General features: G+C 38.9%; 1 protein-coding gene across 3 annotated transcripts in view; it reads left to right on the forward strand.

Moving 5' to 3' along the window:
- Positions 1 to 21016, forward strand: part of zip (myosin heavy chain 10) — a 458974-nt gene that overhangs the window by 230354 nt on the left and 207604 nt on the right. For all 3 annotated transcript variants that reach the window (XR_010860546.2, XM_067149903.2, XM_067149904.2), the window contains exons 5-8: positions 12367 to 12459; positions 12644 to 12806; positions 14886 to 15029; positions 17401 to 17615. Coding sequence is in view for 2 of the 3 variants with exons in the window: in XM_067149903.2 (XP_067006004.1) it covers positions 12367 to 12459; positions 12644 to 12806; positions 14886 to 15029; positions 17401 to 17615 (615 nt within the window). In the remaining variant the exon portion in view is untranslated. The remainder of the gene's footprint in view (positions 1 to 12366; positions 12460 to 12643; positions 12807 to 14885; positions 15030 to 17400; positions 17616 to 21016) is intronic.

Raw genomic sequence — 21016 nt, forward strand, 5'->3', positions numbered from 1 at the left:
GTTGGTTAGCGCTTTCGAGGGATCAAGTTTATATAGTCTCCCTAAAATTCATAAGTGACATAAACGGACTATATTACACTACAATACAGGCAATATTTATAGTATTTACAGTCTTCACAGTGTTATGTCTTTTACAGCTGTTCATTATGATACACACGGAAGCAGGTCGTTACATAACATGTCTCACCTTCGCATAATCTATATAATTCCATTCCGAACGCGAACGTTTTCTTATGTAAACTTTCCACCCTAGCCGCCCTTTACATAGCACGAGGTTCTCATCAATTGACATTTTGCCACCAGGGGTATAAGCTTCCGAAAATTTTGCTAACAGGTGGTCGAATACTGGATTTATCTCGTATATTTTGGGAGGAAGTTGTGCATTTTTCACCTCATTGTCGGAGATATGTAAAAAGCTGTGGAGGAAAATAATAATAATAATAATAATAATAATAATAATAATAATAATAATAATAATGTTATTGGATTCACGTCCCACTAACTACTTTTACGGTTTTCGGAGACACTGAGGTGCCGGATTTTAGTCCTGCAGGAGTTCTTTTGCATGCTAGTAAATCAAATGACAAGGGGCCGACGTATTTGAGCACCTTCAAATACCACCGGTCTGGGCCAGAATCGAACCTGCCAAGATGGGGTCAGGAGGCCGGCCAGGCCACCCAATCTGGTGAGAAAAAAATCTCTTCTGTGTCATCGGCTCATAGAAAATAGGCGTTGTAAACAAGCGATTGCGAGAAATAGTGTCCTAATTTAGGTTTCTGTACAATCCCCTGTGGCAACAGAATGGCCATAAGAAGCTTTATTTCGTCCTTACTTGCCCGGACACGGTCTTGATCTTGATTCCTTCCTTTCGTCTTAATAAACTGGGTTTTATGTGCGATTTCCTGCTCGGCATCTTTTGTCTGTTCAGCTATGTTCTGGCATATCTTGTCATAAAAAAATTATTAAAATATTTCGCTCAGCTTTGTTTTCCCTAAAAACACTCTTTACATCACGGTGGAAATTTGGATCAAAGCAGGAATTTCTTTGTCCATTTTCAGTATAAGTTGACCAAGAACTTTCAATGGTTGGATTGTAATCAGTATTATCGTCACAACTGTCACTGTCATGATCGCTAATTGAACTGGAATCGAACACATGTCTCCATTGCGACTGCTGAACATTCGCATCAGCTACGCGCAAACTCTATATATTTGAGCCTGCAGTACTTATTCCAGGTAATTTCCTGTCACTTACGAATTCCCCTTCGGCAGAACTTACTTCACTATTATCACAATTCTCGCCACTAAATTCCAACATTTCGTTTATCATGACCCATAAATCATCTTCCTCTAACAGTGGGGGGGGGGGGGGCGGTAATTCGTTACAGATATTTTAGCGGAAAGGAAATGTAAAAAAAAAAAAAGAAAAAGAAGATCGAATAGAACCCTGGTCTCAGCAGTTTGGACGGAAATCATGAAATATGCCTATTATGGATGCGTACAATAATAAAATGTTGTGTAACTCGCGATAAACACACATTCCAGTCGTGAAAGAAGAACTCAAGACTGGGGATAATAAATCAGGTCCCAGTTCTAAAATATCAGAGAGGTCTGTTCAGTGTCATAATCCCTTCTACAGCAATATTATTACATCCAAGAGACGATTAGGCGATGACCTAAAGCTTCAGCGCGGAGCTATTAGGCCTTAGGTCGTTCTTGCCCGGACTCAGCTGCGTTCTTTATCTTGCAACTCATGGATGACACATTAGTATTGGGAGAACATAGTTGAAATAATTCACATCAGAGGATAGACTCGACCAGAATACGCTGCTGAAAAGGAAATAAACCTCTGCAGGCAAGCAACTGAGAAAAAAATATAATTTGAATCGGTGGATATATCCGCGTTCCCCACCAAGCAAGCGACTTGTGGCCGTGGATCTCGCCGCATCGCCCACCGAACGGGTTAACTACCATTTCCACCTCTGCCATTACAATATCACTTTCCATTTCTGGATCATCCTGATTCACCACTACACTTTCTTCTGCGCCATTTTTCACATTGAGGAGTTTATCGAAATAATATTTCCACCTATTCTTTATCCCCTCTGGGTCTGGTAAAATTACATCTCCACTGTCTTCCATCACTTATTTTGTGAAGATATATTTTTTCTCTTATTTTTTACCAGTCCATACAACAGCCTTTACCTAACATTTACATAATTTTCCAACTCTTGTGCAAATCTCTCCCAACAATCCTCTCCCCTCATTTACCAATTTTTTTTTTACACTTTTAATTTCCTGATAATTAAACTTACTTCTTTCCTATCTCTGTTCCAGTCTTGTCGTGTTTTCTTCTTTTATTAACAACCTCCTTCACCTTTTCATTCCACCAAGGTGTCTCCTCTTCCTTCACTCTTGCCGAAGTTCTGCCACATATCTGCACAGCTTACAAACATGTTTTTAAATTTGGTCCATTCTTTTTCTACACTTTCTCTCTTATATCATAAGGATGTGCTGTTTTAATTCCTCATGAAATTTCTCCAGAGTTATTTTTTCATCTTTTAATTTCCATACTTATATTTTCTCATGTCTTAGTTCTTTTACTCCGTTACTTTTACTGATTTCCAATTTTCCCATCACTATTCTGTGGTCTCCATCAAATGCCTTGCCTGGTAGTGCTGTTACATCCATTAACTGTTTAAGATTTACTTTCTCAACCAAAAAATAATCAATAACTGTTTTTGTCCTTCTATCACCCCAGCCATATCTAGTGATCTTTCTACTATTCTTCTTTCTAAGCCAAGTGTTGCCCACAATCATTCCATTTCTCTCACAAAAATAAATCAATGTATCTCCTCACAGTTTTTTTCTCCAAATCCAAATTGACCAATCACTTCTTCTTTACCGATTCTGTCATTTTCAACCTGCGCAATGAGGTCTCCCATGACTATAATTTCCACATCAATGATTACTTCCTCGACTGTCTCCGAGAATTCCTCGATATTTTCACCACTGTTTCCAGTTTGGGGAGCCTAAACTTCGATGAAATCTTTTGCTTCTTCTTCCGTCCTCAGTTGTACTCTTATTTTTACATCACTAACGTAGTGAACCCTATGCACATTTTCATCCTGAATTTCGTTAACAATCACTCCTACTCCATTCTTTGCCTCACCTCCTCCACTCCAATATATGATGTACTCTCTACTCATACTCTTCCCTCCCTTTCCCCTCCACTTGACCTCGCTCAATGCCATCGTTGCAACATACTCCCCCTCCATGTAATAAGTCAACTCTTCTTTTTCTCCGGTCAGGGTCATAACATTTAATATTCCCACCTTCATAATATTAAATGCTGGTTGCCCTCTTATCACAGCTCCCCCAGCATAAGAACTGGGTGTTGTTTTTAGCAGGGTATGCCCTAACCTTTTCCGAGGCTGATAATTACCACCACTCATTTTAAATTTCAAATTATTGGACTCTGTTCTTTTTCTTACAATAATAAAATTTCTCTTAAAAGTTACTATTTGACTAACAACTTTGTCATCCTTACATGGCTGTACTCTCACCACTGTTTCCTTATCCACCCCGTTTTCCTTAATGTACCTCACTATAATCATTCAAAGAAGTACACCTAACTTATATGTACCTATGTCGTTCAAGTGGAGGCCATCTGAACACAATTACCATTTCCTACATACTGTTTAGGATGTACAGGTCTCACTCCCTGTTTTCCAGTTTCCTCTCTGTAGTCATTTATCAATCAATCATTACTGATCTGCATTTAGGGCAGTCGCCCAGGTGGAAGATTCCCTATCTGTTGTTTTCCTAGCCTTTTGTTATGTGATTACAATGATATTGGAAATTCCCAATCATCCTCTGTTAAGTACTGCTCCTACAGAGTATCCCACGGATGATGATGATGATGATAATCTCTACTCCCCTAAAATCCTCCCATACTGCAGTAACCAGTTATCACACATCCCCAATTGTGTTGCATCTTCGTGCTTGCCTTGTATTGTTGGTATCAGTGTGAAAAAAATACCACCCCATCCTTCCCTTCTGCTGTATTTTCCTCAATATCTGTCTTAACCAAGTTTCCAGACAACACACTATTCTGGTTTCCTTTCCTCCATACACTTCCCCATATGCCTAACCATAGTTTCTCATGACCAGAGCCTGAACCCTACCAACCTCATTAGATTCCCTCCCCTCTTGGCCTCACTTTCTTCCATGATAACTTCAGAACCTACTTCCCCCTTCATTTTCTTGCTCTCATAACCCTGTTCTGCCTTCCTCCTCCTATACTGTACTGTTTCCCTTTTCTGTTACCTGCCTCCTCCTCTCTTAACACTTCCCTGTTTCCCATCTTCCTTCTGCTGGTCTAACAGCAGCGACTCATATGGATACCTCACCGGCACCTGTCCTGGACTCTGCTTCTGTCTAGACCCCTTGGTCTTCAATTTCTTTTCCCTTAAAACATTAGCCCACGTATCTTAAATAATTTCTCCCCTTCCTCTCCTTCCTTGACTACTTACTGCACCCTACATTGTTTGAGTAAGACATATCTTCATTCCTGTCCTCTGTTAGAAGCTTGTTATCTCCCTCAAATTTTCTCTCTCTTCCCTCATACTCTTTAATACCCATTCATATCTGCAGTCCCTACATCTCCATTCCTTGGTGATTCTTCAATCTTCACAGAAATGTGAAATATTAAGAAAATATCACAATAAGAAAATAATGTATTTTGTGAATATAAAAGCTATCCAATGAAAGAAATACTCTGCTAACTTAATTTGTAAATATGTAGACAAATTCTTCTTTTGCTTTCTTTGTTATGCCCATTCAAAGAGTATGATTGAACTCTTTTTTGTTTTGTTTTGTTTTTGTTTTTTTGTTAGCTCGATGGTTTTTGCGTTATCTTCCCATAATTCTCAAAATATCCCCATGAATATTGCATTCTGTGGACCATTTCCTACCAGTTTTCTCCTTAGGTTTTTCCACAAATTTGTAGTTGGCTACTATTGTACTAAAGGCTCCATGATCGTGTATGATGTAGCCCACGATATTCATTTCTTCGAAGCCTGTCTTATTATTATTTTATCCAGATGTGTGATAACAGAAATTAAAATGCTGAAATATCAAAAGGGTTACACAAGGATTACACAGCAATAAAGCAAACAAGAATATATTTAATGAAATAACTACACTACAAGTAAGTACATCCTGATTAAAACAATTGAACTGAAGCAACAGAAATGCAATTAATCTAAATACCAATACTTAGACAGCCGGGCTGAGTGGCTCAGACGGTTAAGGTGCTGGCCTTCTGACCCGAACTTGGCAGGTTTGATCCTGGCTCAGTCCGGTGGTATTTGTGCTCAAATACGTCAGCCTTGTGTCTGTAGATTTACTGGCACGTAAAAGAACTCCTGCGGGACTAAATTCCGGCACCTCGGAGTTTCCAAAAACCATAAAAGTAGTTAGTGGGACGCAAAGCAAATAACATTAATTTTTCTCCTACTATACATGGTATATATTGGAAGTGCCCTGAGGTGCTGAAATATTGAAAGTTCAAGTTAAGATCTGGAAGATCTGCAAGTGCTCAGGAAAGAAAGCTAGCAGGAGCAAAATATGCATGTCTAGGAACAGATGCAGGGCAGCGACGTACCATGTAAGAAAGCATGGATAGAATACACGTAAAAGAAATGCGTAGGTCCAAAGTTGGAATGGGAAAGGAGAGATGCACACGTATGTGCTTCGGTCCAAGGTTTGTAGTGGATACACGAGGATGGAATAGATGAGGTAAAGACCAGGTCGGAAAAACAAATCAACACTGAATTTCCAAGCAGGGAACAAGAAGTACATGATATGAACGGACATGCACCGACCAACGACAAGAACAGGAAGGATCCAAAAGCAGTAGACAACTTCTGGGAGGAACTAAATGTTACCCAGAGAAACATACTAGACAGACAGCTGAAGATACTTTTAGGTGATTATAATGCACAGGTTGGAAAAGGGAACCAACATAGGGGAGTAGGAGAGTACCCAGCACACAGGAGTACAAATAAAAAGGGAGAAAGATTGATTGAAATGTGTCATGAGCACATACTGCGATTGATAACAGCACTCTTCAGGGCGCAGCCAAACAAGAAAAAGACATGGGAAAGCCCGCAGACAAGTTTAGGGGAATTCCACATCAATCATGTTGTGATAAGTTGGACGATCACTAAAGAGATCATGAATAGCAAGTTCAGAAAAAAACACAAGAATGGAGTCAGATCACTACCTTACAGGATCGAGTGTCGATGGATACCGAAAAAGGGTAGATAGCCACAGATTACCAGAGCAACAGGAAACATAAAGATCGACTGAGAAAAACTAAGACACAACAAGGACAAATATGAGAAGATCCAAACACAGACTGAATGGGAAGGCATGAAGATGAACATGGCAAAAACAAGCTGAGTTATGGGAGAAAGAAGAAGCAGCTGCACTGGTGGTAGAACAAGGACTGTGAGAATACATTAGAGAACAGAAGAAAGGCCTGGAGAGACTGGACTATCAGAAAGAACCCAGGAAAATGGGAGGTCTTTGTAGAAGTGAGGAAGGCAGCGCCCAGAGCAATAAGATGGGCGAGAAGACAGACGATGAAGCAGGAATTGGACAAGATTGAGAACACCTTCAGGAAGAACAACACCAGAGACTTTTTCAGAAGATTCAAAAAGAGACTGACAGGATACAAGGGCAGAGAATTGTTCGTAAGAGACTAGAAAGGGAACTAGGCCATGAGCAAAGGAGAACAGTAGAATACCAGCAGTAGAATACCAGCAGAGTACTTTCATAGCGTACTAAATTGTGAACCACTTGGATACAAACTGGAACTTGGGCCGGACGTGGAAGAGAGGCAGCCATGACCTCCGACCAGGTATGAGGGTCCTGAAGAATAACAAGGAGACTGGAGATGACTGGAATCATTGGAGATAAAAACTTAGGAGGCGACAAGGCAATAGACAATGTGATCCAGGCCATTATTCAGATCTGGAGGATGAAGAAATTCCCAGAAGGGTGGAAGAATGCAGTCATAGTACTGATACACAAGAAAGCTGACGAGGGACGCAAACAACTACAGAAAGATATCGCTACTGGATGTCGGCTTCAAGGTGCTGTCGATACTCCTGAAAATAGAACAATGGCTAGACAGTACACTAGGAGATTACCAAGTGGGTTTTAGGACAGGATGAGGATGAACAAAACAGATCTTTACTCTGAAACAACTGATAGAGCATAGGGCCTTGATGAACAAGAAGACTGTAGTAACCTTTGTAGACTTCAAGAAGGCATAAGACTCCATAGACAGACGCTGTGGAGGATCCTGAAGAAGAGAGGACAAGTTGGCACTACACGAGAACTGATAAATGAGATACTGACATACAAAGACAAGGCTGAGATTCAGAAGTACACTATTAGAAGAGTTTGAGTTCAAGACAGGGGTCAGACAGGAAGACACTGTCACAGATGTTATTCAGCATACCACTGGATGAAGTTATCGCACAGTGGAGGACAACAAACAACAAGATGGAGATACGAAAGAGATGTGTGAGGGGACAAGGAGGACAACAGGGCACAGGTGGACTACCTAGCCTTTTTGGATGACAGACAACACTATAGTAAGTGAGACCGAAGAAGATGCAAAGAAACAACTCAATAATATGGAGAAAGATGACAAAAGGTTAGGGCTACGGATTGCCTACAAAAAGACTGAAGACTCTGAACACTACCGGGGATTCGAAAATGCCAGAGGCACTGTGCAGAAGGTAGAACAGTTTTTTAAGTTCATTGGAGAATATGTATCAGGAAGGAGCATGAACAGTGCAACCAGAGAAGTGTACAACACAAGAAAAATATCAATGGATGGAAAGCTCAGGCACTACAAGGCAACAATGAGGAACGTTTGTACGAGACTAAGACAATGATACTAGAAAAGCATGGGGACAGAGCAATTGGAGAAAAAAGAGAGAGAAATCGTGAAGAAGATACTGAAACCAAACATTGGTGAAAGACGAGAATGAAGATCGACTGTACCGAAACATGAGGATGATCTCAGAAGAAATAAGACTCAAAACAGCAACATTTGCTGGACATGTGATCAGGATGGAATGGAGAGTGACTAGAAGAGTATGGGAGATAATGGGTAGGACGAGAGGAAAGGCAGGAACTAAATGGGTGGTTGAACTCCAGAAGGACTGGACTGAGATGGGGAGTATCAAGGCAGTATTATTGGACCTTTGTTTTCTTATATATATATATACTAGCTGATGTACCCGTGCTTCGCCACGAGATTCTACATTGTATAAAGAATTTTAGGTTGGGTAGTGTACATGTTGTGAGCAAGATTATCTTAAATTTTATAGCTCTTAACGTTTCCCCATAAACGCGATGGGAGGTCAGCAAACATCTTTCCTCAAATGAAGACTGAGGGAATTTTCACTGTAATGGTAGACCGAATTTCATACCAACAGTCAGAATCAGGTTGGGATATTTTCATTATAATGCCGTTTTACGTCCTCGGAAAGACTGTCTTAGTGGTCTTACCAACTGAAATGAACATACAATGACGTCAATAGGAATGGCGCGATTAAAAGCAATGCTTTCATATTACGAAATACTCGTTCAAATGAAACACCACACATTTTCTCACTTTTAACGAACAGGACTACACTGCCTATCTAACAGTCCAAAGTTCCAGATCTGGAATGACCAAACCGCAGACAGCGGTGATCCGTGAACACTCTTCGGCTTTCTTCGGCGGAGAGAGGGTTGAATAGTTGAGACTCCCAGGGCAAAAATTATGCCTAATTAATATTGTGTTTCCTAGGAGTACCCGATGTGTTGGAAAATATCAATTTACTACACTGGCGGCGGAAATATCTATCTGAACTGAAGGCAAATTTTTCCTCCGAGCCAGAAGAGAAACCCCCTCTTCACTGCTAGTTTGCAATAAATTGAATATAGAATTTAATAAAAGTGAAGAGAGAGAAGCTTTTCTTAAGAAACGGCTCTTTCCAGAGTCGAATTTTTAGTTATTTAGTGAATACTGTGGTCTTATAATTTGGAGAAGGCCTAAATTGTTATTCTAGACCAGGCCACACTTCTACTACTACTACTACTACTACTACTACTACTACTACTACTACTACCGGTACCACTAATTGAGGCTCTGCCTTAAGTATGCACACTGTTCATTCAAAACAGCACGTCAGAGTAGGGATCGAATATCTGAAATACTATGATGATCCAGTGTGTTACGTACCAGCTGTATCAGAAAATGTATGAACTAGAGGAATGACTTGCTAAAGAAGAAAGTTTTCTAACTTCCCGGCTATTTCCCGTCAATATTCAGTCAGGCTGTTATACTCGGTACGCAGCAGTAATCCCATCTATTGGAGTTGAGAGGCAGCATAAGAGACAAAGAACATCACAATAAACAATGGTCAATGTAATGTTACTGTTGATCAATGTTATGCACTTTCAGTATTGTAGGCCTTCACATTTCGTTTTCTTCCGACTCTGAAATACCACTCTTATCATAGTCGGTAAGGTAAAACTGAATAAAAGAATAATGATCGGAAAATATATTCTCTATAACTTTTTTATATAGTACTTTTCGATTGGACCAATAACATTGGTATTTAAAAATTACATTTTAGGCACCTTCCCCTAAACTACAATTTCATCCAGGGTGAATAAAATTGTTTATAGCTTAGACTGTAGTTTCTTATTCCCCGACTATATATACCGATTTTCATTAAATTCTGTTCACCCATTTTCTCGTGGCTCGGCGTTGATGTGGACTTAGCAACAAAAATACAAATTCATGAATATCTGTTATCATAGCCAGTACGGTGAAAATGTATAAGACATAAATGGCCTGAAATTTAATTCTCTATAACTTTGGTTATGTAGTATTTATCGATACGACAACTAATAATATAAATATTTGAGGATTACATTTAAGCCTTCCCCTAAACTACCATTTCACTCAGCGTAAATAAAATTACTTATAGCTTAAATTGTAGTGGCTCATTCTCCGACTTAGCAAACCAATTTTCAATGAAAGAAGACCACTAATAACGTAAATATATAAAAATTAAATTTTAGGCCTTCCCCTAAACTAACATTTCACTCACCGTGAATAAAATTATTCTTAGGCTAGATTATATCTACGTATTCCTCGACTCCGCATACCAATTTTTATGAAAATAGGACTACTAAAAACATAAATATTTGAAAATTAAATTTTAGGCCCTCCCCTAAACTACCATTTCTATTAGCATGAATAAAAGTATTTATAGCCTAGATTGTAGCGACTTATTCCTCGAATTTTCATACCGATTTTCAATAAATTCTCTTTGGCCGTTTTCTAGTGATGCGTGTACAGACGGACGGACGGACGGAAAAGTAAAAAATGCATTTCCTGGTTACTGTGGACATGACCATTACAGAAATACCATTCTTTCCAAATTCTGAGCAATGTACAGACAAAACTCGTATTTTATATATATAGATGTATATATCGATGATTTTCAAGAACTGGAAAAAATCCAAAGAAAAGCAGTTCGTTTTGTTCTGGGTGATTTCAGACAAAAGAGTAGCATTACAAAAATGTTGCAAAGTTTGGGCTGAGAAGACTTGGGAGAAACGAGACGAGCTGCTCAATTAAGTGGTATGTTCCGAGCTGTCAGTGGAGAGATGGCATGGGAGGACATCAGTTGACGAATAAGTTTGAGTGGTGTCTTTAAAAGTAGGAAAGATCACAATATGAAGATAGTTTGAATTCGGGAGGACAAATTGGGTCAAATATTCATTTATAGGAAGGGGAGTTAGGGATTGGAATAACTTGCCAAGGGAAATGTTCAGTAATTTTCCAATTTCTTTGCGATCATTTAAGAAAGGGCCAGGAAAACAACAGATAGGGAATCTGCCACCTGGGCGACTGCCCTAAATGCAGATCAGCAGTGATTGATTTGTGATTGATATTACATACCAATATTTCCCACAGATTAGTGTTTAAATTTACTGAACTGTGTGGTGTGATATGATTTTGAAACTCAGTCAGTCAGTGACTGAGAACTTGCGAAATATACACCCGCCAATATGCCAGAGCTCAAACGACAGAGAAAGGTACAAGAACAGGATAGACAAGCGCCAATCGGTGAGACAAGAGAAGAGGATACTGAAAATATCTGCTGAAGAACAGGAGAGGGGGAGAGAGAGAGAGAGAGAGGGGGGGGGGAGAAAATCAAGATATTCTGGGAGACGAAAACCCAAACCATAACAAAGCTACTCGTGGTCCTACACAGGCCATAACGATAGTAGTAGTAGTAGTAGTAGTAGTAGTAGTAGTAGTAGTAGTAGTAGTAGTAGTAGTAGTAGTAGTAGTAGTTATCAGATTATCACTTGATGAAGTATGGAATTTTGTGTAATTTAGCTAAAGAAAATTCATGGCTAAGCACTACTTCAGACTTAAAAAGGAGAAATAACATGCGTATTTGTTTGGAATGGGTGCTGAGTATGTTTTAATTCTCATTCGAGTGAATTGCATAGCAATCATGAAATTAAATGGCGTATGGCTTTTCGTGTCGGGAGTGTCAGAGGACAAGTTTGACTCGCCAGGTGCAGGTCTTTTGATTTGACGTCCGTAGGCGACCTGCACATTGTGATGAGGATGAAATGATGATGAAGAAGATACCTACACCCAGCCCTCGTGCCAGCAAAATTAACCAATGATGGTTAAAATTCCCGACCCTCCCGGGAATCGAACCTGGGACCCCGGTGACGAAAGGCCAGCATGCTAACCATTTAGCCATGGCGCCGGGCATAGCAATTATTATTTGTGCGCAATGTTTTTGTGTCAGGTTATATATGTGCTTCATATTACAATTTGACCTATTTAGTGCATACAAATATACTTCCTAGTTGTTTTTCTTTTCTTTCATGAAGAATATTTGTTTACTATTTTTTTAAATTTGTAATATCCTGCATTTTACAAATATTTAAAAATCACTTCAGTACACTTTGCCTTTATGGTGGTGATTTAAGTTGCTTTCAGTTTTGTTAATTTTGGTCGATGTTGCTCACTATTCAGTGACTATTTCCTAATTTTGAGTAATTAGTACCATACTTTTATCATCTTAGGTATTCATTTGTAGTAATGTTTAATAATTAATGCTTTCTGTTCCCATTTCATGCTTACCTAGTCAAGTAATAATTTTGCGGTAGGTATTTTTAAAAACATAATTTTAGTCTACTAGATTAGTGTGTTCTGATTTTTATATTAAGCCTTGCTTGTTGTGTCCTCATATAGGGGGAATTAGAACAGCAACTACTGCAGGCGAACCCTATTCTTGAAGCATTTGGTAATGCCAAGACTGTGAAGAACGACAACTCATCACGTTTTGTAAGTATTCATGCACAACTGTCTCTGTAACTGGTGAACATATATTTTATTACAGTTTCTTCTTCTTAGAATCTAATTATTGTTTTGCAACTTTTTTGTCCTAGTTTTGTATAAGTTGACCATTCCGTAATATTTAAAAATGCATGAAAATGTTATTGACTTTGGTTATGCTATTATGTTTTAGGGTAAATTTATTCGCATCAACTTTGATGCCTCTGGGTACATTGCGGGTGCCAACATTGAAACGTACTTATTGGAAAAGTCGAGAGCCATTCGACAAGCTAAGGATGAGCGAACATTCCACATTTTCTACCAGTTGCTTATGGGAGCAACTCCAGAACAGAAAAGTGAGTTCAAATATTTCCTAATTCAGTTTTAACAAAATTGAAGCTTTGATTCTAGTTTTTACAGCCTCGAACAAGAATAAAATTGAGATCTATTTTTTCTCCATTGTATAATGATGCTGCCAGTTTCACCACAATATCTCGTGGCCATATATGCAAGTGTAACCTTATTTTGAAACTCATAGAATACCAGAGAGTGCAAAAGTGTTCCTCGGCGCTGTAGTGCAAAATGCTAGGAATGCAATAGTGCTCCTTATTTGAACAGTTCTGTATATGCTTGTAGTTCTGTTTCCTGACACTGTAGCATGAAGCAGATGATTCAGAATCTGAGAAACTTATAGTTTCTAAACCTACCACAACTATTGCATAATCATTAAAAAAGTATATGGAGATATGATTTTTCAGTGTGTCCAATTATTTTGTACACCATGCAAGGTTGCGAGTTGGAAAATGGCCTCAGCTGCGCGGGAGGTGTTCGATAATGATGATGGTGATTTAGCAGAGTATATTAATGGTCATCTAGTAATGTTAGTGTTATTTCTGGGAGTGGAAGTTAGAGTAGTGATGGCATTCGACAGTACCATAAATCTCTTGCGGTACTTCCATTGGTGAAAATCACTTTCACCAATCTGGAGAGTGATGCAAATGAAGATGATGTAGGTCATGGTGTAGGCAATAATGACAATAGTGCCTAGATGCATAATACAGGGTTCAGTGAAGTTTCAGATGAAAGTTCGAACCTTCCGCACTGTATCACCAAACACCAGGCCCTAAACCTGCCCCTCACGCTGATGCAGAGCCTGTGCAATATTTAACCATTTTTCTTTTTTTACATTGCGTGTGTTGAATTTAATTGTGAAAGAAATGAACAGGTGTGTAAATCAGTTCCGGTTTATTTTTAAGCAGTTGTCGCCCCATTCAACAGCTTGACACTGGAGACCTGTTACTGTCAGAAATAAATAAAAGCCTTTGAGGCAGTAGGCCTATTTTTGGAAATAGGCATTAACAAGAAGTCTTTCATCATGGTTGAGTAATTGAAGACATATTCGTTGATTTACTCTTTAAAAATTTCAGTATCTTAGGCACTATAGTTTCTAATTTAAAAAATTATGCATTTCACCATGCATTATTTTTAGGTTGGCTGAGTGGAAAGATAAGCACTATTTGAATTAGGTGGAAAATTTTCAGAATTAGTTGAAATCTATTGCGGGAAAACATAGTACCAAACCAACGAATATGACTCATCAAAGAGGTCAACATGAAAGTTAATGCAGCCTGGATGAAGTAGTGAACACCAGTCGGAGTTACTTGTGACTGCAGGATGAAAGATCACCTAAAATCTAATATCTACTGTTCGGTCATCCAACCTGTCGCACTCTGTTGCTGTGAATTTTGGCCAATTACGACAGACAGAACACCAGCTTAGCATAGCAGAGACTAAGATGCTGAGGTAGACAATGGGTATCTCTAAATTAAGTCCGTTTCCACCAACAGCATCACAAAACAGTTTGGCGTTGGACCAATCTATGAGGAAATGTGCGAGAGCCATCTCCGTTGGTTCGGGCATGTTTTATGAACAGGAACCAACACAGTTAACAAGACGGACTACAACCTAGAGGTGGTAGGCAGAAGACCAAAGAGACTAATTAAGCAACGTTGGGCCGACCCACTACATAAAGACCTCGAGCATTAATATCCATCCAGTACGGCCAGAGATGGAACGAAATGGAGACAGCAGATCACGCAGCCAGACGGATAAATGGTAAAGCAAAAGAACGTAGGCACAATTTAGCTTGGAGGATGGGCATTAAATTTTGTGATTGATATTGCCTTTGTAATGATGTATTTCTGACTGACCTAATAAGTTCGTAACAACTCTACTGCTCTTATTTAAATTTTTGGAAATAGGTCACTGATTTGTACTGAGTAAGAAGATATAAAGCAAATTCAGTGACTTACACAGTGAATTCATCTTCGGTTACTATCTAGGGATTGGTTGTTGTTGTTGTAGCTGCAGTGGCTAAAATTTGGAGATAAAAAAATAATTTCAGCTGTTAATGAGAAAATGAATATTTGTTGCAGAGGAGTTCATTCTGGAAGATCCCAAGTCTTACCCGTTCCTCACTGGAGGTTATCTTCCTGTACCTGGGGTGGATGATGTGGCCGAGTTCCAAGCTACCTGCAAGGCTATGAGCATCATGGGTATGACGAATGATGATTTTGGAGGTGAGATTTTGTTACTTTGAGTGTATATGGAGGTTTGAAGCGTGTTAATAAGATAATTGCAGAGGAGTTAATTCTCGAAGACCCCAAGTTTTCGTTTAGTACTCTATGGGATATGTGCTACAAATGTACTAATTTACAATTTGATATGTGGGAAATTCACCATAGTTCTGATGTTGATTTATTAGTTTTACTCAATATAATCTGTATGCATACACTGACTTGATTCATGCCCAGATCATGACTTATCTTTTAACACATTTCCAAAGCCATTTAGACCATCACATTTTCGTATCGTATTCTACCAACATCGATTAGGGCATTCATGATTACCGGTATATTGTCATCTTTTCCATATTCTCTCAAGGTCTTTAAGGATATCTGTTTTCTCGTTGGTACATATTTCTCAACACTGGTCGGAATATTTTTTGTTGTAATTTAATTATTTTGTCACTACCATACTCTGTTAGAGACTACATTAGTGTTAATACCAATGATGAATGCTACACTAATAGCATACTTCCTTCTGATTCCCATGCTAGGAGAGGTGGTTTCCTTTTCATTGTGATTTTACATTCCCCCCCTCAATGTTTAATGGAGTCGTGTTATTTGAGCACGTTATATTTAGAAACTTTGTGTCATTTTGCAGTTGTACCAAATTGTACAGCAAGCGCGCTTTCCAGCTGAGCTCAAGGTCACGAATAACCATAATTTTGGAAGTGTTAATGATAGTTTTTTCTCTTCCCAATTTGATTGTGATTACTGATGGGGAGAATTGAATATATTGCATTCGAGAACTTGAGGATCGATACTTACATTCAAAACCATATTCTCGAATTCAACATAACCTTTAAAAGTCAATGTAGGCCTGATTTATGGGGTACAAGATTTCCATAAACTGACTACAAACAGTATACCGGTAACCAAATTACGATGGAAGATTAAAAGAAAAAAGGATTTTTGCCATCATGTCGGGTGCTTTTGTATCTAATGTGCTTTATTTTATTAGATTAGAGAATTAAAAACTACTTGTGGTTGATTGTTGTTTGGCTTGGTGTTATGGGTATTAGATTTTTCAAAGAGTTTGCCTGATCAAAGTTGCTGAACTTAAAGAAGTTTTCAGAGGAAACTGATGAAGTTTTCGGAGGAAACTGACAAAGTTTTCCCGGTAAAACTGAATGTAAAGTTTCGAGATTTTTAAGTTGCGTTCTGGTAATTTGTATTTGAAGCCGGTCCTGCAGTCTAACATGCCTGCAATTCACCCGGAGGGCCCGGGTTCGATTCCTGGCCAGGTCAGGCATTTTTACCTGGATATGAGGTCTGGTTCCAGGTTCACTCATTCTACGATTACCTTTACTTGAGGAGCTATTTCAAGGTGAGGTGGCGACCTCGGTGTAGAGAGCCAGGAATAACGGCCCAGAGGATGTTACACTGACCATGCATCACCCCGTAATCTGCAGGCCTTCAGACCGAGAAGCGGTCGCTTCGTAGGTAGAAGGCCCATTAGGGCTGTAGTTTGGTTTAGGGTGTGTTTGTAAGATTATAAGTATACATATTTTATTTTTGTGATGTTTAGCCAAATTGTTGATGGTTCATTCATTCCCGAATTTTCAGTTTTCTCGTGTTGTACGTTTTTTTCCTGTGGTCCCTCCAAAAATGTTGAATCAAGGTTCCACTGTATTGGAAAAGAAAAGCGAATCTAATTTTGCCGACATATTTTGCCGTTTCCAATATGTTTGTTGAATCGTATCATGAATTACGGCAAAACCATAATTTCTTTACTTACTATATACTTGAGCACTTGGGTATTGATCTCGGGGGATATTTACCCTTTTGATGCCACAAAACATCTGCATACTTTCATTCGCCTCTTTCAATTTCTCTTTCAGATTTTGCCAATATCTGATCAACATATGTTGCATATAACATTTTTTGACTACTGGCTTCACACCTTGTTTTTCTGCAAAGGCATGGTTGAAAGCCATTCCCGGGCCCTCCTGATGAAAGGCAGGCATGTTAGACTGCAGGACCAGCTTCAAATACTAATTACTGGTACGCGACATCTCGAAACTTTACATTCAGTTTTACCGGGAAAACTTAGGTCAGTTTCCTCTGAAAACTTCTTTCAGTTCAGAAACTTTGATCAGCCAAACCCTCACACCATCCAGAACGCAGCTCACTTAGCAGCTGGCTATTGCATAAAACACAGGGCACTATCAAAAAGAAGTTTTTACGGCATTATAGTACTAGATTTATGAACATTCAAAATACGATTTTGTGCTATTTTTTGTAGTTGAATCCATATTCTTCCTTGGTGAATTATGTATTTATTGTAACACTTACTTACTTCCTTACTTACTTGCTTTCTTTGCAGCAATTTTCCGTACAGTATCTGCTACGTTGCTATTTGGTAGTATGAAGTTCAAGCAGGAGCGCAACTCAGATCAGGCCACGTTACCAGACAACACTGTCGCTCAAAAAGTGGCGCACCTACTGGGTCTCAGTGTCACAGAGATGACTAAAGCATTCCTGAAACCTCGCATCAAAGTTGGCAGGGATTTTGTAACTAAAGCCCAGACCAAGGAACAGGTAAGACTCTATTCATTTAGTTAGTCCATTCTGTATTATTATTATTATTATTATTATTATTATTATTATTATTATTATTATTATTATTATTATTATTATTATTATTATTATTTTATAAGATAGTATTATTTTTAATAATATATATATTTTTTTATGAGGGATGGTTGAAAATATTCAAAAGACACTTGTGAAGGGTCCGCACTCCACAAGTGTGTGTGGAATTCTTACCCACTAAAAACCACACACCCTTTTCTCACGTGTGTATCATCACCCCAGAACCGCTCTTGCATTACTTCAGGGTGTTATCGTGCTTTGTCTTTCAGACTTCTTCTTTCTTCATTTTTCCTTTATGAAAGTTTGTACGCTTCCAAATCCTTCTTCCTCTGATGAAGGGCATCCTCTACATACACTGCCATGCTATCCCAGGATTAGTATCGCAGAAACATTATCTGTTGTCAATTTTCCTAGTTCAGTTTCTACACATCTTCTCTGTATCATCCAATGGCCGCACAAAGGTGTGAAATAAGTCATCGATATCATCACAGTATATGCATGCTGCGTCACTCGCTCTGCCCACTCTATGCAGGAATTTCTGACTGTATCCATATCCTGTTAGAAGCTGCATGAGGTAATAGTTTACTTCACCATGGACCCTATCAACCCAGATATCTAAGCGTGGTATTAGACACTTGGTCAATTTACCCCGAGGGTCACTTTCCCATCTGAGTTGCCATCGCCTCATCCGTTAACTGAAGGCACGCTTCTTTGCACATTTCTTTCCCAGCTCTCCTTGGGTACGCCAAATTTCATGTCACTCCAATGCAAGTAGGCCTATTGGGGCTATTGCTGCCACCGTCAGGATTGCAGGTTCGGAAACCGTGCGGTATGCACATGCAATACGTAAAGCTGCTCTCCGTTCTGCAGCTATCCTCCTCCTATACCAAGTAAATCTCAAGGATTCAGCCCAGATTTCAGAGCCATACTGGAGCACTGACTGAACCGTCAACATGAGACGTCGTTTACTGGATTTTGGACCTTTAATATTTCCCATATAATAATAATAATAATAATAATAATAATAATAATAATAATAATAATAATAATAATAATAATAATAATAATAATGTAAAACTTGCTCAAAGTGGAATGTCTATAAAGCGGAAACTTGTCCAATGTGTACGAAAGTTATGTTCCCGGTGCACTGGATATGGCTTTGCATGTTATTTATGTTGTATAAAGCGGAATCTGTTCAATGTGGAAACGGAAAGAAATTATGAAAATAATTACTGTATAATGCGGAAATTATGCTTAAGCTGTGAAATTTATTTAGGCATACCCAGTACTGCAGGCACATAAATATTTTGCCAAGGGAAGATTCAAGTGTTTACATATCATAACATACTACTCTAATGAGGTCTGGCTTTCCCAAATTCCTGGTAGAGTGGGATTTAAATCTCCACTAATTGCCTGACTCTTGCCATGGTTCGTAGAGATCTTTATCTTCACGTACAACTTGGGCCCAATTCTAAGGTAAACAGTTCCCTTACTTTGTGTCCCGTCAGTAAATTTGTGTCAGTTTTGATAACAGCACAATGGCTAAGAAATATACGTCACTGACACTGAACGAGAAAGTGAGTGAAAAGGAAAAGTTGTCTGTGCATGAAATTGTCGTGTTTCAGATGTGGAAACACTCAAGTTTATGAGACTTTAAAACATAAGGACGACATTACTAAGCAGTGGATGGAGGGGAATGGACAAATGAAGAGGAAATCTAAGGTAACAGGCAATGAAGAAATCAATGATTTAGTGTGGGAATGGTTCGTCAGTGCCCGTTCGAGAAACCTTTTGCTTAGTGGACCTATGCTACAGAATGAGGCTCTTGATGTTGCTATATCACTTGGCAACACCGCCTTTAAAGTTTCAACTGGGTGGCTGGAGAGTTTCAAAACAAGACACTATATCGTATGGAATGAAGTCTGTGGCGAGTCCAAAGACATGGATGGAAATGTAGTAGCAGAGTGAAAATAGAAGCTGCAAAATTGAATTTCTGGCTATGAAACTAAAGACATTTTCAACGCCAATGAAACAGGATTGTTATTTCGAGCCTAGTCTTCAAAGTCACTTGTGCTTCATGGGGGAAAAGTGTGGTGGGGGTAAAATGTTGAAAGAAAGACTTCCAGTACTGTTGTGCGGTAACATGGAGGGGGAATTGAAAAAGTCCCTGGTAATCGGGAAGTCAGCAAAACCAAGGTGTTTTAAAAACTTGGACTTGTGCAAGCTTGTAGTAACTTGGAGGAGCAATGGGAAAGCCTGGATGACCAGTGCTCTAATGGAAGAATGGCTGAACGTATTTAACTGTAGGATGAAGAAAGAAAATCACAAAGTGGTTATTCTTTTTCTCGATAATGCCACTTGTCACCCATATTTGTTGCTTTCTAATGTCAAGCTAGCCTGGTTTCCACCTACCACAACGAGCGCTGTTCAACCAATGGACCAAGAAGCGATTTCATCATAATAATCATCAATGTCCCACTCCAGTCGCCCGGGTGTGGTTAACACGCCTCCTCCACTCCTTTCTGTCCTTCCACTTTTCCTGCTCCATTACTTCCGCCACATCCAATCCAGTTTCTCTAATGTCCTTCCAAATCTGATCCATCCACTTTCTTCTCGGTCTTCCAACTGGTCTCTTTCCCTTAACTTCTCTTTCCAATTCTCTTCTTGCTACTTGTTCCTTTCCCATTCTTTTTACATGTCCGAACCATCTCAGTCTTGCTTTCTGTATGTTCTGTACTAACGGTGCTATATTTAACTCTTCTCTGATTTTAATATTTTGGATTCTGTGAATATTCTATCTCTTCTTGTCTTTTTAACCGATGTTCTTAAAAATTTTTTTTTTACTGCTTGGATCTTACTATCTTGTCTCTTGTTAGTTACCAGCGTTTCCAGTCCGTATGTTACAATTGTTATGAAATACTGTTTATATAATGTTAATTTCGTTCTGTCGGGTATTTTGTCATCCCATAAAAGCTCTCAGACTTGATGATAAAATGTTGTACTTTTAGTCTGTTATTAATTTCAGTGTTGATTTCATTACTTCCATTAATAATGCTACCCAGATACGTAAACTGTTGTACATCCTCTAACCGTTCTCCATCTATGTTCACTTGGCTTCTCTTTTTCTCTTTTCCACAGTGCATGACTACAGTTTTCTTTTTACTAATTACCATTCCAAACTCTTTCAGATTTTCATTCATTCCAAATGTCCAGTCTCCTTTGTACTTCCTTTTCTTCCTTTCCCCAAATCACCACATCATCTGCAAATACCAAAGCACTAAAATCTATCAGCTTCATTGTCCGTATTGATAATTTAAGCACACAAGTATGAAGGATGAGTTTTCCAC

This window comes from Anabrus simplex, chromosome 6 (genome assembly GCF_040414725.1).
Source record: "Anabrus simplex isolate iqAnaSimp1 chromosome 6, ASM4041472v1, whole genome shotgun sequence".
Taxonomy (NCBI): domain Eukaryota; kingdom Metazoa; phylum Arthropoda; class Insecta; order Orthoptera; family Tettigoniidae; genus Anabrus; species Anabrus simplex.